The sequence below is a fragment of the Trichoplax adhaerens genome, genomic scaffold (genome assembly GCF_000150275.1).
Source record: "Trichoplax adhaerens TRIADscaffold_15 genomic scaffold, whole genome shotgun sequence".
NCBI lineage: Eukaryota > Metazoa > Placozoa > Uniplacotomia > Trichoplacea > Trichoplacidae > Trichoplax > Trichoplax adhaerens.
The window spans coordinates 220,051-237,928 of NW_002060957.1; the positions used below are offsets into that span (position 1 = coordinate 220,051).

At 37.0% G+C, this 17,878-nt stretch overlaps 4 protein-coding genes across 4 annotated transcripts; 2 read left to right on the forward strand and 2 right to left on the reverse strand.

Annotated features, from left to right (window-relative positions):
* Positions 1–3,523: 3,523 nt before the first annotated feature.
* On the reverse strand, positions 3,524–6,151 carry TRIADDRAFT_60358 (uncharacterized protein; the record flags this gene model as incomplete). Its single annotated transcript, XM_002116400.1, has 5 exons — positions 3,524–3,580; positions 3,659–3,880; positions 4,029–4,142; positions 5,950–6,023; positions 6,058–6,151. 5 exons carry the CDS (start codon positions 6,149–6,151, stop codon positions 3,524–3,526), a joined length of 561 nt encoding a protein of 186 aa, XP_002116436.1.
* Positions 6,152–7,805: 1,654 nt separating this feature from the next.
* Positions 7,806–11,862, forward strand: TRIADDRAFT_30786 (uncharacterized protein; the record flags this gene model as incomplete). Its single annotated transcript, XM_002116316.1, has 17 exons — positions 7,806–8,021; positions 8,647–8,714; positions 8,969–9,041; positions 9,118–9,165; positions 9,341–9,397; positions 9,535–9,627; positions 9,774–9,829; positions 10,004–10,070; positions 10,156–10,305; positions 10,411–10,560; positions 10,689–10,741; positions 10,847–10,904; positions 11,018–11,101; positions 11,174–11,236; positions 11,343–11,456; positions 11,547–11,659; positions 11,778–11,862. The coding sequence occupies 17 exons, from the start codon at positions 7,806–7,808 to the stop codon at positions 11,860–11,862; spliced, it is 1,548 nt and encodes a 515-aa protein (XP_002116352.1).
* Positions 11,863–13,369: 1,507 nt separating this feature from the next.
* On the reverse strand, positions 13,370–14,680 carry TRIADDRAFT_38271 (expressed hypothetical protein; the record flags this gene model as incomplete). Its single annotated transcript, XM_002116401.1, has 1 exon — positions 13,370–14,680. The coding sequence occupies one exon, from the start codon at positions 14,678–14,680 to the stop codon at positions 13,595–13,597; it is 1,086 nt and encodes a 361-aa protein (XP_002116437.1). The 3' UTR covers positions 13,370–13,594.
* Positions 14,681–16,306: 1,626 nt separating this feature from the next.
* TRIADDRAFT_60361 (uncharacterized protein) lies at positions 16,307–16,888 on the forward strand (the record flags this gene model as incomplete). The annotated part of the gene is made up of 1 exon (XM_002116317.1): positions 16,307–16,888. One exon carries the CDS (start codon positions 16,307–16,309, stop codon positions 16,886–16,888), a length of 582 nt encoding a protein of 193 aa, XP_002116353.1.
* Positions 16,889–17,878: the final 990 nt, after the last annotated feature.

The following is a 17,878-nucleotide window of genomic DNA, read 5'->3' on the forward strand; positions in this document are numbered from 1 at the left end:
AAGCACCGTTCATAATTCACTATTCGTCACTGCTAGGGTCAGCCAAGCCCCGAAAGGATAAATTTCGATCAGATCCTTAAATTTCAGCAACTTTGCGAAATGTTATTTGACAAGATTGTGGGCCACCTTCCGTTAATCATTACTGCTAGTGTCAGGCAAGCCCCCGAAAGGATAAATTTCGATCAAATCCTTAAATTTTAATAACTTTGCAAAATGCCATTTGACAAGATTGTGGCCCATCATCCCTTAATGAATCAATATTCGTTACTGCTGGGGTCAGGCAAGCTCCGAAAGGATAAATTTCGATCAAATCCTTAAATTTCAGCAACTTTGCAAATTGCCATTTTGACAAGGTTGTGGCCCACCATCATGCCCTGCCCTCCCCCGTGCAGTGTGTCAATCTAGCAATCGTATGTAGAATTAAGCGCGCATGAGTATTGACATTGCTATCCTACTACACTCTTGTCTCCAGGCTGCAAAGATAGTCGAGATCAGCATTAAAATAGGAAAGAGAGCAACTGGAAGAAGAGCTGAGTTGCCTAGTTTGGTGCATCAATGTGATTAGAGCTTGTTCTAAGTGATAAGTTGTCAAACAGTGGGGTAAAAATCACTTGATGAACGTAGTAGTCGTTGTTGAATGCTAGTCATTTAGCACAGCAATTTGGAAGTCAGCTGCACTTACTGTACTAGAGGGCAAGATCATCGTCAAGTTTTTAGGCTCCAATGGCATTATCAAGATCCATCCTTAGTCTTGCTCGTCGAGTCACCGTGAATCGCCTAGTTTTCAGTATTCATCCTATTCAAAAATTCTCGTCTTTACCCAAAATTACACTCTTTACTAAAGTAAGTCTAGTAGACATGTTTCGTCTTTCCTTAATGATGGATGGATCACTTTTAATGTAGAATGTAGAGTAGTGATTCATTACTTGGATTTATTGTTTCGTTCATAATTCTAATCAATAAAAAGGTATTAAACACTCATAGTCGGCAATAAATTTGATTTTACTATACTTCACGTCGATATTATTAATTGAAGCGTTGGGTAGCTGTATCAATTTTTGCCTGTGCAATGATGAACATCTTTCCTACTTTAACCGTTGTACAGTATAGACAAGTTCCATGTGGCATGCACAAGATATTAAATTCATTTCATTATCTACTGTTATGTACGTATATCGGTACATCAACTATCAAATAGAAGGATTGCCCACTATGTGAAGAAGCAAAAGAAGTTATTTTGCAATATCGCAATAAGGTATTCATTCTATTTTTAGAATGCACAGTAGAGATAGCTATACTACCTTATTAGAACGGAATTGTAAACATAGATATCACAACAGGCTGCTATTACATATCGAACGTTAACCGCATAGCGCGTATACAATATTATGCGTAATACAGTATACATATACACATGTATTAAGTTAATAATTTACAGTAAGAAGAAAATGATATAAAAATAATGTAGCATAACTAACTCTTTGGTGTTTGGAAGAGAAGAATATTGGTATGATAGAATGGCTGATAGTGAGGTAGTGTTCGAGTGCATGCCAGTACTGGATGCCAAATGGAAAGGAATGTTTTGGTACTGGATCCAAGCTTATTAAATTAAGTTATCAATTTAATTATCAGCAGGTCGTATGCACTGATATTTTGCTACTACTCATGCAAGTTCTTCATACTCTACTTGAAATTAATTTTTACGGTATTAGTAGCTTGTAGTCAGATATGGATTATTTACAGTTTGACTATTGATATGCAAGTTCTTCATACAGAACTTGTTATTTGCTTTTACAGTATCAGTCACTTATACTCAGATATGAATTATTTACAGATTGACTACGAGGAGGTCGACATCTTATGTCCAGGAAACAAGGAATGGTTTGATTTATACCAGTTTGAAATTCCAGTATTACACATCAATGGTAAATTTGTAGCCAATGGTCATGTGGACGAATATATCATGAATAAGGAGCTTGGGTTGATTCAGAATGAATGAAAAATTGTGACATTATAGGATAAAGTTTCATCGTTGGCACAGTCGTTCAATTCATTTATTATACTGTACTCGTATTCGGCCCTACCTTGCAGAGACTGTTTGTGATTTGTTTGTCATTTAATATGGGATGGATTCTTTGAAAATTTATATCCTATCTAAAATGCTGCATTTCGTTCTAGTTGCAGATTTAAAAGCAATTTATAGACTACTTAGTATAATATCTGTATATAAATTAATTTACAATTTTATTTTCAATACTATTTCATTGCTTTCAACTCTTTATTGTGCTTGGAGTGATAATTAATTAATCAATTCACTTAAAACGCAAAATGCATGTTGATCATACTTCTGGTACAAATGAACTTTTCAGTAATCTGTGAAATTAAATAGAAAAGATGTAGAGTAAAACATATGAACATCATCTGCTCGATATTTAGCTTGCGTTACCTGTTCAAGTTTTGATTCAACAACCTGAAATATTCAGATCCTTAGTGACTTAGGGTGTGTTGTAGTAGGATGAAAATTTGAGAGCTCATGCGTTAAGAGCTGTACAATATTACATTTGCTGCATTTTTAGCTAATTACACCCAGATGCCATGTAATGATCAATGGGAACCTGATGCTTTAACCTTATCTTGATCGTAAAAATTGATTCATTGATAAGGCTTTAATACATATGATTATATAATTTATTTGCAAAGTATAGATAATATTCATAGCATGAATTTTCATAAACATTACAAGTTGTTGACCAACAATAGGAGAAAACTTCGTTTTGAAGCAAAGGAAAATTTAGCTATAGTCATAATTTCATTGCTCAAACTAGCTGGTAGTTGAAATTTGTAGCTTCATCATTGGCAATAATTTTAGTTCAAGTATTTATCATAGAATTAGCAAGTCTATCACAGCAGTATAAAATGCTGATCAAAAAAAATTTACCTCATAATAAAATTGTGTATCAATTAATCATTGATACTAAGTAACAGCTACAAAATCATTTACAAAGTCTGTATGTCCCATACTGTAGTAGACACTTCCAATTATCCATAGAAATCAAGATATTATCGGTATGTCACGATGCGCAAAAATAGCAATACAGAGTATTTAAACATGTAGACGTGCGTTCTTTGCTTTTATACACAAACTAAATTTTTTTGAATTATCAGCTAGGTTAAGAACTCACGTAAGGAGATAAATTACTCATTTTAGGCGATACTAACTCAACGTCATATTTATAAAAAAAATAACCATTTCGTCGACTGGAGAGAGTGACTACACTTGTCTTATGCGTTAGATTAACTAAGTACTACGATGACATAAACTTGACAATTGTAGAAGCACTCTACAAACATTTCTACAGCATATTTGCAGAATAGTTAACAACTAAGGTTTAAGTTTCATTTTATAACAATAGGTCGAACTACATTTTATTTATTAACAATTCGGAAAAAGAAACAATAATTAAGGGGTAATACTTTGTTTCCGCCTTACAGAATTCTTTTTTAAGATTTTCTCTACTGTACTTTACAAAGGAGCTAAGCCAAGTTGTTGCATTACTTTGAGACATCGTAACCTTCCCTCCTATGTACAAACATATACAGTAAATGCAAATATTAAGAGAACGTGAGCATGGTGAAGATTTCAAGCTATTTTTATTACCTCTTTCTTGGATAGGACAGGTTTTACATCGGAAATGTTGTTGTTAGGCTTTTTTGCTGGCGTTTTATTCCCTTTACCCACTTTTCTTTTGGTTGAAGCCGTCTGTTTGTCACCCATTTTGGATTTTGAAGGTGAACTTGTAGTATTACCACCATTATTTTCTACATCATTCACAGAATTATTGTCTAATTTTTGATTTCCTACATTTTCTTCCTCGTTCTCCTAGTTAGATACGATTTAACACTCTTCATTGCTGTTGTTTTACAAAGCACTAGTATACGGGTATGTTTGGTTCTACTGGCGCTAAAGACTTTACCGTTACGGTTAAAGATATGCATACCATTTTATATAAAACTATCATAAAATTTACCATGTTATTAGAGTCCTGTTGAGATTCATCTTCCGATTCATCATCTGACTGATCGAAGAAATGCTCAGGGTACTTTCCATGATTGAGGTAATTATCTGCTTCCTGAATTGATTGCTAAAGAATAGAGCAGTTATGAATAAATAACGTAATGTATACCGTATTATGACTTAAGCGAACTTTACAAGTGATCTTGTATGATATCATACAATTAATAAAATTGATAGCGTATACAATTCTATACCATGAATAGCTTTCCTTTACTTTTACGGTGCAATTTTTTATCAATACCATCCGAGTACGTAATAACGTGCTTTGGCAATACCCAAAAGCTGAAATAGAGAATGCTGCTGGTCAGAAATGGTCTATTTTATTGTTAGAGGTAGATTCATTTTCAACATTTGACGCATAGCAACTTACTATTCATACGTTCCTAGGAAATGGATTAGTTTTGCTTCTTGATCTTCTTTTTCATTTCTGATAGTCTTGGTTTTTAAAGTCTTGATTTCTTCATCGTGTACAATCTATCAGTTTGTGATTATTAGTAACAGATTCTATAATATCAATAAATAAGGGAAAAACTTGACAAGTTTATGTTGTATTATGATAGCATTGGTATATTAACAAACATGCGTTTCATGGCAATTTTGAAAATTTTTTACTTTGTACATTATAGAGATACCGAATAGCCATGGATATAATTGGATATTTGTGCAGTTGATTAAGCACTGCTTTTAACACGGTTCGATTTAATAATGAGCTGTCTACAGTGTAATAAATCTCGTTAGGCTGTAGTGGGCTTGCAATTTGAAGTGATTCTTAATTAAGCAAACTCTGCATTTACATTGTTAATCTATCGATGTGCGAGTATGTCTATATTGCAAACGACTTTAATGCAAACTGTACACTACTATTATTCGCCTTTACTGTAACCATGGTAAAGATTCAAGGCTGATAGGCCTGTTACTTGGCAAGTAGGGGTATGCCAGGAATAATAAAAAAAAATGAATTAAGCAGTTTAGCAAACTGGCAGAAATAGGCGTATGAGTGTTCTAATTAAGCGTCAACATTATTTGATATTAGATGATTGTAATGAGCATAGGTGAGGAAGAAGGAAATTGATTGATAGCCACTATGGAATGGGTCGAGAACATGCGTCATAGCCGTGCGAATAGGACTCTAATCGTAAAGTCAATCCTTGTCCTTTTGCTGAGTATATCAGGATGAAAATATCTACAACAAAGCGTGAGTTGTATACAGTATAGAGCCCATTGACGCCAGTGAACAAGACATTGGTATCCCTTTAATTAGGTAACTCACTAGTGATTGGCGTTAATCAGCACATATCATTTATTTGTATTGCATATGCGGTTATACAGTAGGTAAATTAGGGTAGCGGCAAGCATTCATTACAAGATCAAGTCGCAAGTGATGAATATACATAGGAAACTATTTTATACGGGATTGTGTCTATTCCCATCTGGGTCTTTGCGAAATAAGATTTCTTGGTTGATATTGTGAAAGTAGAAGTTCGGCCAAACAGAACGAGTTGTGCAAGTATAGTAGATTCGTTCTAGCGTCCATACAGCACTACCACTGCAATATTGCTGTTGTGATTGATTTTTGTGTCTGTACCGTAAGCTGGCGCATGGAAACCTAGCGCTACCGAAACTGAGCACAAATCGACGTCATTACTGGTCATTGGAGAAGTGAAGATGTAGGATAATGATGATTGCTGTTGTCAGTTTTATACGACATCGATAATATCTACAGTTATGCCATGATCGAACGAAAGTTGAAAGACCATGACTGCTCCTTATTTTGGCTACTTAATTCAATTGGAATGAAAGTTTGCATCATGCTGATGCAGTGCAAAGGAATGACGAAAGCAGCGTTCGTATGTCAAGTATACTATCCTACTTACTAGGCCAGGCCACGGTGCAAAACGAGCTACTCTAGCCCATACCAAGTTTTCACCATTATCTTTCATATTAAGGCCTAAATTAAATCAAGTTTCTCTCTTGAAGGCAACCACACAACAGCAACCAGCTACTACGAGATGGTGGATTGGGCAATGGCTGAAAGCCTGCAACTCGACAAACCCGCGAAATTGACGACGGTGTCATGTCCGGCCGTCTGTGCACAGTGTACAGTATACAGTGTACCATTCTACAGTACAGTATTGTACTGTAAGTTGTCCCTTTTGGGTCCCACACTAGAGACCCAGTTCAGTCCAGTTCCGAGTCGAGCTACGGGGTCAGGGACTGACAACAGTCGTTCAGTATACGAAAATGACTGGGCTGACTCTTTAGCTGGTCATCTCACCTAAAGCGTATGTCTGGAAACGATACCCTTATACTGTCCACCATTTTGGTCTAAATGAGCCGCTTGGTCGATTTTGTAGAGTGGAGTAGACGTTTTGGGCAGTAGCGTATACTAGAATAATTAGCCGCTTGGTCGATTTTGTGGAATGGAGTAGACGTTTTGGGCAGTAGCGTATACTAGAATAAGCAGTAAAACGATGATTAGCCCCCCACTCATTATTTTGCAGTCAAACGGCCGCGACGCGTCCATCCGTCTTTCTGTACGATACTGGTGCTTGACAGACGGTAATGTACAGTACAGTTCACTACTCTCATGAGATAGTAGCACACAGTGCATAGTACTGTATGTACAGTGTACAGTACTTCTGTCATGCAAGTACTGTACTGTACTGACTGCATACCTACGGTAGAGACACTAAAAAATGGAGTCGACGTTTACTAACTAAACTAAAACTCCAATCAAAAATAGGCCAAAATAAATCAATTTATTACTGTACAGTCCTGTGATTGCTGTCATCATTGACTAGAAGACCTGGACTGAATCACTCCCTCGGACAGACGGACTTTTCTTAGCAGACGAGGCCGTCCATACTGCACTGAGCAGACGCATGGTCAAGGAAAAACCGCACAGTCGACAGTAGAGACCGTCTATGAGAGTCTGTAGTCGACAATATTGCTAGTGTTTCGTGAAACTTGACATGTACTGTACACTGTACACTGTACAGTACAGTACTGTACTATAGAGGACTCTACTGTAGATGATAGAATAATTACTGTACTGTACAGTACAGTACAAGTACTGTACTAGTGTACTGTATACTCGTATAAGTAAAGCATACTGGTATTTTCAATCCAATGGATTCCTTTGCAGGACGTCTACTACGTCAATACCGACACTGTTATAGTACTACTAGTACTAGATGAAATGTTGTAGGTATAGTAGAAGGTCGGGAGTCATGAATTGTTCTTATTCAGTATACTTGTAGTGGCAGTATTTTGCCTACTGTATTTTGCATACTGTACTTTGCAGAATGAACGCAATGCAGTGTACAGTGTACAGTGTACAGTGCTGTCCTGTATTGTACTGTACTGTACACTGTACTGGATTGGATAGTATCATGTTGCGTAGTTTGCCCACTTTGGGGCAATATTGGAAGAAATACGCAGGTGCAGTTTGGCAGGCCCTGAACTGCGCATCCGCGTTCCGGCCCATTCCCTACATGTTATCGTATCTCAATTTCTACTGTGTACAGTATGTGCGTTGGTGGTCAGCGTCCATCATCATACTGTAGTCAGTGTACTGTAGACTGCAGTGACCCCCTAGCGACTGTTGAATCAACTCGGTGTAGTGACCTGACTTTGCGAGTGAAACAAAGCATTCCGTCATTTTGAAGCAATTCATCACTGTTGTCGTCCGCCATTTGTTGATCGCTGTCGGGCTTGCTCGATTTTCATCATGGAGAGCGACGAAGAAGGAATTTACGATGTGGAAAGCGACGCAAGTATCAACTATAATTCCTCCGATGATGGCATTTATAGTGAGGGAGAAAATACTGCACACGGAGAAGCCAACGATTTTATGGATGAACCGACTTCGTATAAATGTCTGACTTCCGATCAAATTTTCAATTATATGATGAAAGTGGTGGACGAGGTCAACGCTATTTTACAGGTAAGGAAAGCAGTCAGACAGTTGATTTGAGTCCATGATGATAGTCAGCAGACATGGCTGTCGATGATGATCATCGTACTGTCGTTGAATGGCGTGGATGGAAGGTGCAGTGCAGTCATGCAGACCCAAGACGGCAATGTTTACAAGAGCATCGACAACAGTGGACTAGACACTTGTAGAAGAATTCATCCACGCTACTCTTGCCGATCATCAACAGTCTTATTGCAATGCTATCCACATAGTAGGCAAGAGGAGATGGACTGTGGTATCTTGAGCAATCGCTAGTCTTAAATCAACGATATCATCCATGCTACTGGAGCTCCATTGCTTGTCTAGCCAATGAGTTCAAACCACTTTCCAACCTACACTGTAGTCTATCATTGAAGTGCCAACCTCCCTTGACCATTTCTACAACACAAGACAGTTACGGCATCATCAGCAAGACTCTCAATCATGTCTGTATAGCCGCACTATCCAGTATCAATCAATCAATCAATCAATCGATTTGTTACTGCAAATGAATTGTGGACCATCATTTCACAATACATTCAATTCTAATTTGATTCATTTCTAATTTTCCTTTCATCTATTTCCTAATTGAATGATACATGGATAACATAAAAAGCTTCCACCTCATATAACCTGTATCCTATTAAATCATTTCAAATGGGATAAAGAAAAATTAATGGAAAGGTAGGAAGCATTATTCACTCTCTTCTTGCAAAAATATACTCTTTACACATGATTAGCATACTGTCAACAAATCGGATCATACGTGCAGTCTTGATTCGTAAGCGTATTAATAGCATGTATCTATCGTCATCTCATGCAAATAGTCGTTTCGTAGTTGTAACCATTCAATTGTATCTTTCCATCCATGACAACGTAATATACAAAAAAGAGGAATCATTCTTATTGTCAATTTTTGTCAATAATCAAACTTTAAGGTACTATGAAGGTGATCAAGATAAGATATTTGAAGAAGCACAAACCATTAATCCTTTTCGATTGAAAGGAAAGGTAAATCATATCAACATCGATACATGACAGTAATTCGTCTACTTTTCAGTCATAGCATAAACTTCGGGTAATCAAGGTAGTCTCGAGCAATACAAACAATATTACTTCATTTTCCATGCAGTCAGTTTGTACACACTGATCAAGGAAAAGTGAAAACAAAAATATTACTTTCACCATTGTACTTGATTTGTTGATATTGGCTTGATGATGTGCACTCATAAAATCGATACTACAGTATCAGCAAAAAAATACACACGTATCAAGTGGACTGACCAAAATTTCAAATTAATCTTTGACAGACTAAGCGTCCTTTAACAACTCAGGAAGTCTGCGATATATGCTACTTGCCTTCTCAGGTAAATGTTACATCAACTTTATCCTACTTCACTTATTGTCTACAATATGCTTATAAATCTACTCTTTTATGCTGTCATGGATAGCAAGAAACTAATCTTCTACTCCTATTCCAATATAAATTGTATCTCTTATAAAGCATATGAATGGATTACAATGTGGTCATTTTTTCTGCATCGATTGTTGGAATGAATACTTAAGAATTAAAATTATTGATGAAGGACAGGGACAAGTAAGTAATTACGATATCATCTAACACAGTGGACAGCATCTTTTCCAAAGTCTTCCAAATGTTAATTTATACAATTCCATCTTTGCTACAAGTAGTTATAAAGACTCATCATGCAGTGTTAATATCTTGCATTATTGAATTTCTAGAAAATTGCTTGTCCAGCCAATGACTGCAATATTCTAACGGATTATGAAACTATATTGTAAGTTAAACGATTACCTTTAGCATGCAATTTAACAGTGTATAGGCTACATCCTCAATTTCATGACAGTATAAAGGCTCTGCATATTTTATTCACTCTACAGTCAATTGTGCCTACTCATAGTGATTGTCGAGTAATTTCATTATTTCCAATGCTTGCTGTATCAAAATGTAGGAGTTTATTACGAGGCAGCGATATTAAAACTAAATATCATCAGCGCCTAACAGATGGATTTGTTATGGTTAGATTTTTCTTATAATTATAAATCAATTTGAAAAGACTTTGATCTTTATTGCGTTCAATTCAAGCCATTAACTTTTTTGCAGAGCCATCATCTAATGAAGTGGTGTCCATCGCCTGGTTGTAGTGTTGTTGTTAAAGTAACTACTGCTGGAACTCGTAATGTGACCTGTATATGTGGCCATGCATTTTGCTTCCATTGCCTTCAACCTATTCATGAACCTGTTAGGTGTCCGGTAAGCTACGCATACCATTTGTAAGTGCCATCAGTTATGGCGTAATCCTGTAGTATCCTACGTTTGAGTGTGACCCCCAATTTTTCAACCCACTATCGCTAACAGCTGTTAAAAAAGTGGCTAAGAAAGTGTAATGATGACAGTGAAACTGCTCATTGGATATCAGCAAATACCAAAGAATGTCCAAAGTGTCGTGCAACTATTGAAAAGAACGGAGGTTGTAATCATATGATTTGTCAAAACAAGAGTTGCAAGGTAACCTAGGATTTACTTACCACTATATAGTTGTAATGATATATGAGTTGTACGCTGATTCTCTTCTACGGTACTAATATGAATCCATGCAGATTCTAATATAATGATCACATTCAATGATGATATAGTTTGACTTTTGTTGGATCTGCTTGAGTGCTTGGTCACCGCATGGTTCAAGTTGGTATGTAACGCAAAATTATAATGAACTAAATATCTCCATCTTTTCAATAATTTCTTGTATCCATTTTATATCATATTAACGATATTGAATTTATTCATCATAAAGGTATAACTGTAATAGATATGATGCAAACGACTCTGTAGCTGCTAGAACAGCGCAAGAGGTTACGTGACAATTTTCGTCTTAGCTGCATTTACTATTTCTCTATTTGATACATTTTCATTGATTTTTACCAGTTTTACAACTTTTTATATTTTTCTTCTGTCTTTCCGATAGAAATCTCGTGCTGCTTTGAATCGATATTTATTCTACTGCGATAGATATATGAATCATCGCCAAAGTTTAGAATTAGAACATAAGGTTGAGTTAAATTTTATTCTAAATCCTTGATGGAGCTCCAGCAATAACGTTGTTATCTCTAATATTCTACAGTTGTATTCCAAAATAAAATTTAAAATGGAAGAAATGCAACAACATAATATGTCTTGGATTGAGGTAACCATAAAGTTTGTAAATTTGCCATTATCTTTTTCCTTGAAAACTTATTATCATTGCTTCGGTTGTCAACATTAGTGCTAACTAGTGCTCTACTAACATATAGGTTCAGTTTTTGAAAAAGGCTGTAGATATCCTGTGTAAATGTAGGAATACATTAAAATATACGTACGTTTTTGCATTTTATTTGAGAAGCAACAACCAAGCTACTATCTTTGAAGTAAGTAAACATTTATAATAATTTTCTTTCTATAAATTATCTACTCTGTATCGCGGATTTACTTCTTGCTGCTCACTAAATGATATGTAGGCAAATCAAAAAGATCTTGAAATGGCGACCGAGAGATTGTCTGAGTACTTGGAAAGGGATGTTACAACTGATGAACTGTCTAATATTAAACAAAAAGTTCAGGATAAGGCAAAGTATGAAATTATATTCAATACTATTAGTTCCATAGCGATAGGATGACATTTTAATGTATCTTTTATACTTTTTACGCTTATGTAATTGAATGCTATTTGGTACTACTGTCCATTACAGATACTGTGAAGGTCGATGTGAAGCATTACTGCGGCATGTCTACGAAGGATATGACATGGATCTCTGGGAATATTTAGATGAATGATGTCCATACAGTATTCATCAATCCAATTGATGAGAAACTTTATAGGCGATGGTATCGTGTTTATTAGCAAATTGAATCATCAGTTCTATACATCTAGAAAAAGGAAACTATAGTCAATATCAGCTCTTGTTGACTGTACTAGTCTTGCAAATTTTGATAATTTGAGGAGGGTATCTGGTCGAGCAATTCTAAGTTATATCACATATTTTAACGTGCACAAAGTACGTGTATCAAGAAGGGTATTTATCATATGAAATTTGAGCTAAGTGCTATTAGATTTAATATACTGTAGTTGATTTGCTATTACACAACTGATAATCTTTTCTTGAAACGGTGATAACCTATGATTGTTTACACGTTTAGTATTAATGGGCAAGTGTTGGTAATTTGCAGTGTCACATTAATCATCAACTGTTTTATATTAGTTATACTAGAGAAATTATAGCACCAGGTGCTTTCATTTTTCTTGCCAAGTGGGGGTCTAGCATATTGTATTGATTAACTTGGATGTACGCGGTTGTCATATTTTTCAGTTTTTTTTAAGTGCTTTAATCATGATAAGATGTATGTACCTTTAAGTATGTAAATACAAGTCAAAGCATACTTTATTCAAATTTATCTGAAAATACTGATGCTGTAATTAAATTGCTGTATAAAATTTTAAAATGTTGTGATAAAAATCATGGAATAAAATCTACATCGTTGTATAACTTGTTTGGCAAGAGTATGCATGCTCCAGGCAATCGCATTTTGGTCAATAAATAGAATCGGTGCGAGTTAACATTGGAGACAATAAAGGCGGCTAAAACTTTTACTAAAACGATCTTTGGCAATATAGCGTTGACTTTAATCATTCCCATGTAGGTTATGGACTATTTGTTTTTGTTTTTTGCAATGATACGATTAATTCTATGTGGAAGATTAACAAAGTTTATTCGCGTTGTAAGTCAACGGCGATGCATATTGTAGTACTCAATTTTGCCATTAAAGTATCAACACTACTGTAGAGTTGGACATTAAGTGGCTTAGGAACTATGCTATTAACACCCACTCCTCAATTAATAATTCATAGTGGGCTAAGATTTTAAATTTGGTGTAACTGTTTTATAAACGTTGATTCAATTTGTACACGGAATGCAAGGAATCGCATTGCCTAGGTAAGGCATTTTTTTGCACGGGTACAATCTCGAAGGTGGATGAAAACAGTTATTGGAGAAAAGGATAGTAACTTTTTCTTACGACTAGTGGGATAAATTGAACGAAAACTGATTACCTAGTAACTGCCTTTGTTTACTTAAGTTACAGTTAATCATGTCGTGTAGGGAGGGAATGCATGAGTAGCGAGTACGGTTGGAAATGATGAAATGCGAGTCTGTTGTGCGTTGCACACATTATTATTAATACTGCATTTGGTAAGTTAACACGGTAGTAACTGGTTATGAGTGGATGTTGAGTTGGTTAGTTAATGCGTTGGCTTGAAAGATAATTTACATCACCAGTTGTTGTTGATTGGCATTTATTTTATTGCAATTTTAATGATTTTAATTGATCTACAATAATTATTATCAATTCATTAGAATCAATTGAAGTAAGTACTACGTTAACGTAGGTTATCATTTATCCTACAGTCAATGTCTAGTAAATGATCAGTAGGAACAAGGATAGCAATTTCTTCATACCAATACGATCATTGATGATGATCTATAGATACAAATTCATCATCGAAACTAGGTTAGTAGACATGATTGCTGACAAACAAACTCTGTGAAGCAGCAGCACTATCAGCTCCTTCGCCGGCATATTTTCCTAACGTTGCTGAGCCATTGGCTTTAGCTCTCTTGAGAAATTCTTCTTGTGAAGAAGCGGTATTTTCCACCTTGCCTTGCCAAGCTTTTAGAGCGCTCGCTTGCAATGCCCTTCCAAATGAAAATGATAAAGCCCATGGCTTGGTACCTGGGCAGCTATTGATCGCTGACAAGTTGATACTAGCTCGTTCTTCGGATTGTCCACCGGAAAGGAAAACAATTCCTGGCACAGCAGCAGGTACAGTTCTTGCTAGCGTGACAACGGTAGCCTTAGCTACTTCAGCGGGTAAAGCTTTGGTTTGATAAGAGGCACCTTCAGTGACCATGTTGGGTTTTAACAAGGTTCCTTCCAAGAAAACATTATGATCGTGTAAAGCCTTATAAGTCGCCGCCAGTACTCTTTGAGTGACTTTTTGACAGACTGGCAAGGAATGGTCGCCGTCTGGTATCACTTCGGGTTCAACAATAGGAACGATTCCATTTTGTTGACAAATACTAGCATATCGGGCTAGTACATGGGCATTTTCTTGAATAGCCAATTCACTGGGTGTTGAAGCTGTAATCTTGAGGACACATCGCCACTTGGCAAATTGAGCACCATCGGCTCTATACTGGGCACAACGCTTGCCTAAATCGTCTAAGCCTTGTGTGGTCGTTTCGGCGCTTGTACCTAATAATTGTACAACACCCTTGTCTACTTTAATCCCTGGTATAATACCGTTGTCCTTGAGTACTTGAACAAATGGTGTGCCTTGATCGTCTTTCTGATATAAAGTTTCGTGAAAAAGAATAACGCCACTAATATACCTTCCAAGCTCTTTGCTGGATGTAAAGAGTAATTGACGAAATTTTCGACGATTATCTTCTACATTCTCAACACCGATGCTCGCTAAGCGTTTGCCCATTGTTCCTGTACTCTCATCAGCAGCCAAAATACCTTTGCCAGGAGCGACAATTTGCTTGGCAACAGAAGCAAGTTCTTGCTTCATTTCTGCAGTTAATTCTAGAGCCATGTTTTTTTTTTTTTTGCGCTGTCCTTCCCGCAGTCAACCTTCGGACGAGTAACGTTGTAGTCGTCGTCCCGTTGCTTTATTGAAACGACGTGCCCAATGGTTGAGGTCACGTAACACGTCATGCTAGTGACGTGTTACTTGGCAGGTCGACCCATAGTGGACGTAGCATCGTGGTGTACCGACTGCGTCAGTAGACTGGCCGGTGACGCGTAGCCAAAAATCTTTTGCTGGGCACGGGTGGACTCAACACGTGGTACGATTGATGCCATTTCATTGGCTCTATTGGGAAGGTGTTGTTCCAGGTTGTTCCAGGTATTGTAAGACAAATGGTGCAGTACTGGTACCGACCGTGCCAATACTTGACTTTACTGGGCTAACAGGAATGAATATTCCTCTATTTAGTCTGCCATCCTTGGTTGGCAGTTTGGTTGATGAAACAAGTTGAAGAGATGAGAGATGGACGCAGAAACGTGATAGCCAACGTGTATGGGTGATGTTTGGTGTTTGTGCAGAGGAAATGGAAAACATCTGATCGTCTGCTGATAGCATCATCACGGCACGTGTATGGTATGATGTGTTGTACGCTGCAGTCAGAAAGGTCGTAACGCCACAATATGTTCTGCTTCCACGCCATACACAAGCAAGAAAAATCCAAGCCTATTAGCGACCATACTGTACTGAAGCCTGCCACCAACGGTGCTCTACAGTGTACAGTACGGTACTGTACACTGTATACTGTACAGTACAATGTACAGTACAGTACAGGTCTTCAGAACTGGGTCCGGTCTAATCCGGTCCGCACACTGCACGACCACAGTAAAACAGCGCGGACGGTACATTACTACCGGTAAGAAGTAAGCAAATTTTTAGTTTACTGTACTGTACCAACTTACTGGACTGAGCAAGGTAAAGACTTCTCTGATTGATTTTGACTGACGCTACTGCATTTGCGCAGTACAGCCAGGACAGAACTGTACTAAGTAAACAAAAGACTCTCCTGATCATCGGATTGATTGCCTACTACTGCATGTGCGCAGTACAGCCGGTATACGTAGTACCGATTGTACAATGCACACTTGCACAGTACAGTGTACAGTCCAGTCCAGTACAGTATGATCTACAGTACTGTACTAAACTGGACTGTAGCTAAATCGGTGCATAATGGAGTGAGTGACTAATTTTCACTAGAAAATGAATTCAATTTCATATGATGCACTGAGAGAGATCGGATAAACATCGACCGATATCCATTTTACTTAAAATCGATTAATATTAAAGTATTGGATTGCATTTTGAATAAGCTGATAGGAAATGAATCACACCGCACTGTCCTGGCTACTCTACAGTACTGTACTGTACAGTATTTCAAGTGTGTACTCAGTACATTGTACTGTACGTCGTGGAGGCCACGGTCAGATGGTCAGATGCCGATCATGTTGTCCCCAGGTGATTACGTCATCTTTATTCAACGTGACTTACCCTCACAACACTCATTAGACAGTAATACAGTACAATATACTGTACACGAGTGTACAGTACAGTACCCTAGACATGGAACTGCCATGTGGACGTACAGACATACAGATTGTCGCCGTAAAAGGATAAAGTAATTCCCAATCAAGCAAGATGGAGGTTGTATTCACCGAACGCTTGCATCAAGCTGCTGTTGAGGTCAGCAAACGATCCGATTTGCCTCATGATCTCCATGCCAGATTACACAATTTAACGCAGAAAGATCAATCACAATGGCCTGAAGCTATTCCATTCCAATTAGTTCAATCCATTCATCAATATTTTGTCAAAACGAAGGGTGATGACGGCACACAGAAAACTTACCTCTATCAGTTATTGGCTGGTAGTGAATTATATCGCCAAGCATATCAGCCACCTAAACGCAATCCTGAATTACTGGCTAGGTTAGAAAGACTGAAAGCACAACAAGCCAATCGTGAATATCAAGAGATGGTCAAGGATGTTAGTCCAAAGCAATCAGCCAAGGAAACATTAGGTAAAGATCTACGATCGACACGTCGCCAACTCAGCAGTATCATCAACTTTGTCATTACCGTGGCTTCAGCCTTTGCATTTGGCTTCTTTGCATCAAAACATGCATTTCCTAACGTTGCATTTCGAGTTTTATTTGGACTCTTTGTTGCCGTTGTGGTAGCTGCCGCCGAATTATACTTCATGGCTCGAATAGAAATTTAACACTAGGGAAAGGGTAAGACAGGATTGCTTTCAAGCATTCAACTAAAATTGACTCTTTTTCGACACACTCTTATGTATGCTTGTGCTGTTCAAGAAATAACTGTATATCGTCCCAACAAGGGCTCATTCATCATAAATTCTTATTGTAGAAGCTAATTATTGACTAGTCCTATGGGGATAATATCAAAGTCGTATCATAAACTACTGAACATTATCCAAGCTGCAATGATTTACTGCGTTATCTTGTATCGCCAATGTGTTGATACTACAGTATAGTAAAACATAATGTAGTTCCACGTCAATATTAATAATCTACTTACTTACTATGCATAGGCTAACACTTATGCACTCCATGATGAATCATCTGTTACTGACTTGATAGCACTAAAGTGTCATAAAATTTTGGTGCTGATCAATGGTTGAAGTAACATGAAATCTTCTCTCTGAATTATAAATAATTGATTAATATTACTCTTCATTAAAGCAAGTCAAGAGCAATACAGCTTACGCTATTGCAAAACGTAGCTAACGCTAGAAAATGATATTAGCTTGTAGACTGGCATTATTTCTGATTGTCTACTGACATGATTCTTGTTGTTTGGCGTATCTACTGCTTTACAGGTACTTTATCAATCTTATGATTGACCGCAATGAAAATTGACGATAAATCGGAAGATTAAACAAGGATTTGAGTCGTGGTTGATTAAAGCATTTAATAGGAGGATACCTTACAAATGTGTCGATAAATGATGGCTACACGATGAATGACTGAAATCTACAAACATACGTACACTTTCAATCAACTAACTACTTTATGCTGCTTGGCTCAAATTTATTATTGTTACCTTATATCTTTACAAACTAATACTTTGATAATGCAATAACTTTACACGAATATTATGCACATGAAACGTTATTTGTATTCTGCTAATAGATACTGCTATTGGGATACAAGTATGTTATAAAAGTATAATCCAATAGTCTATTGAT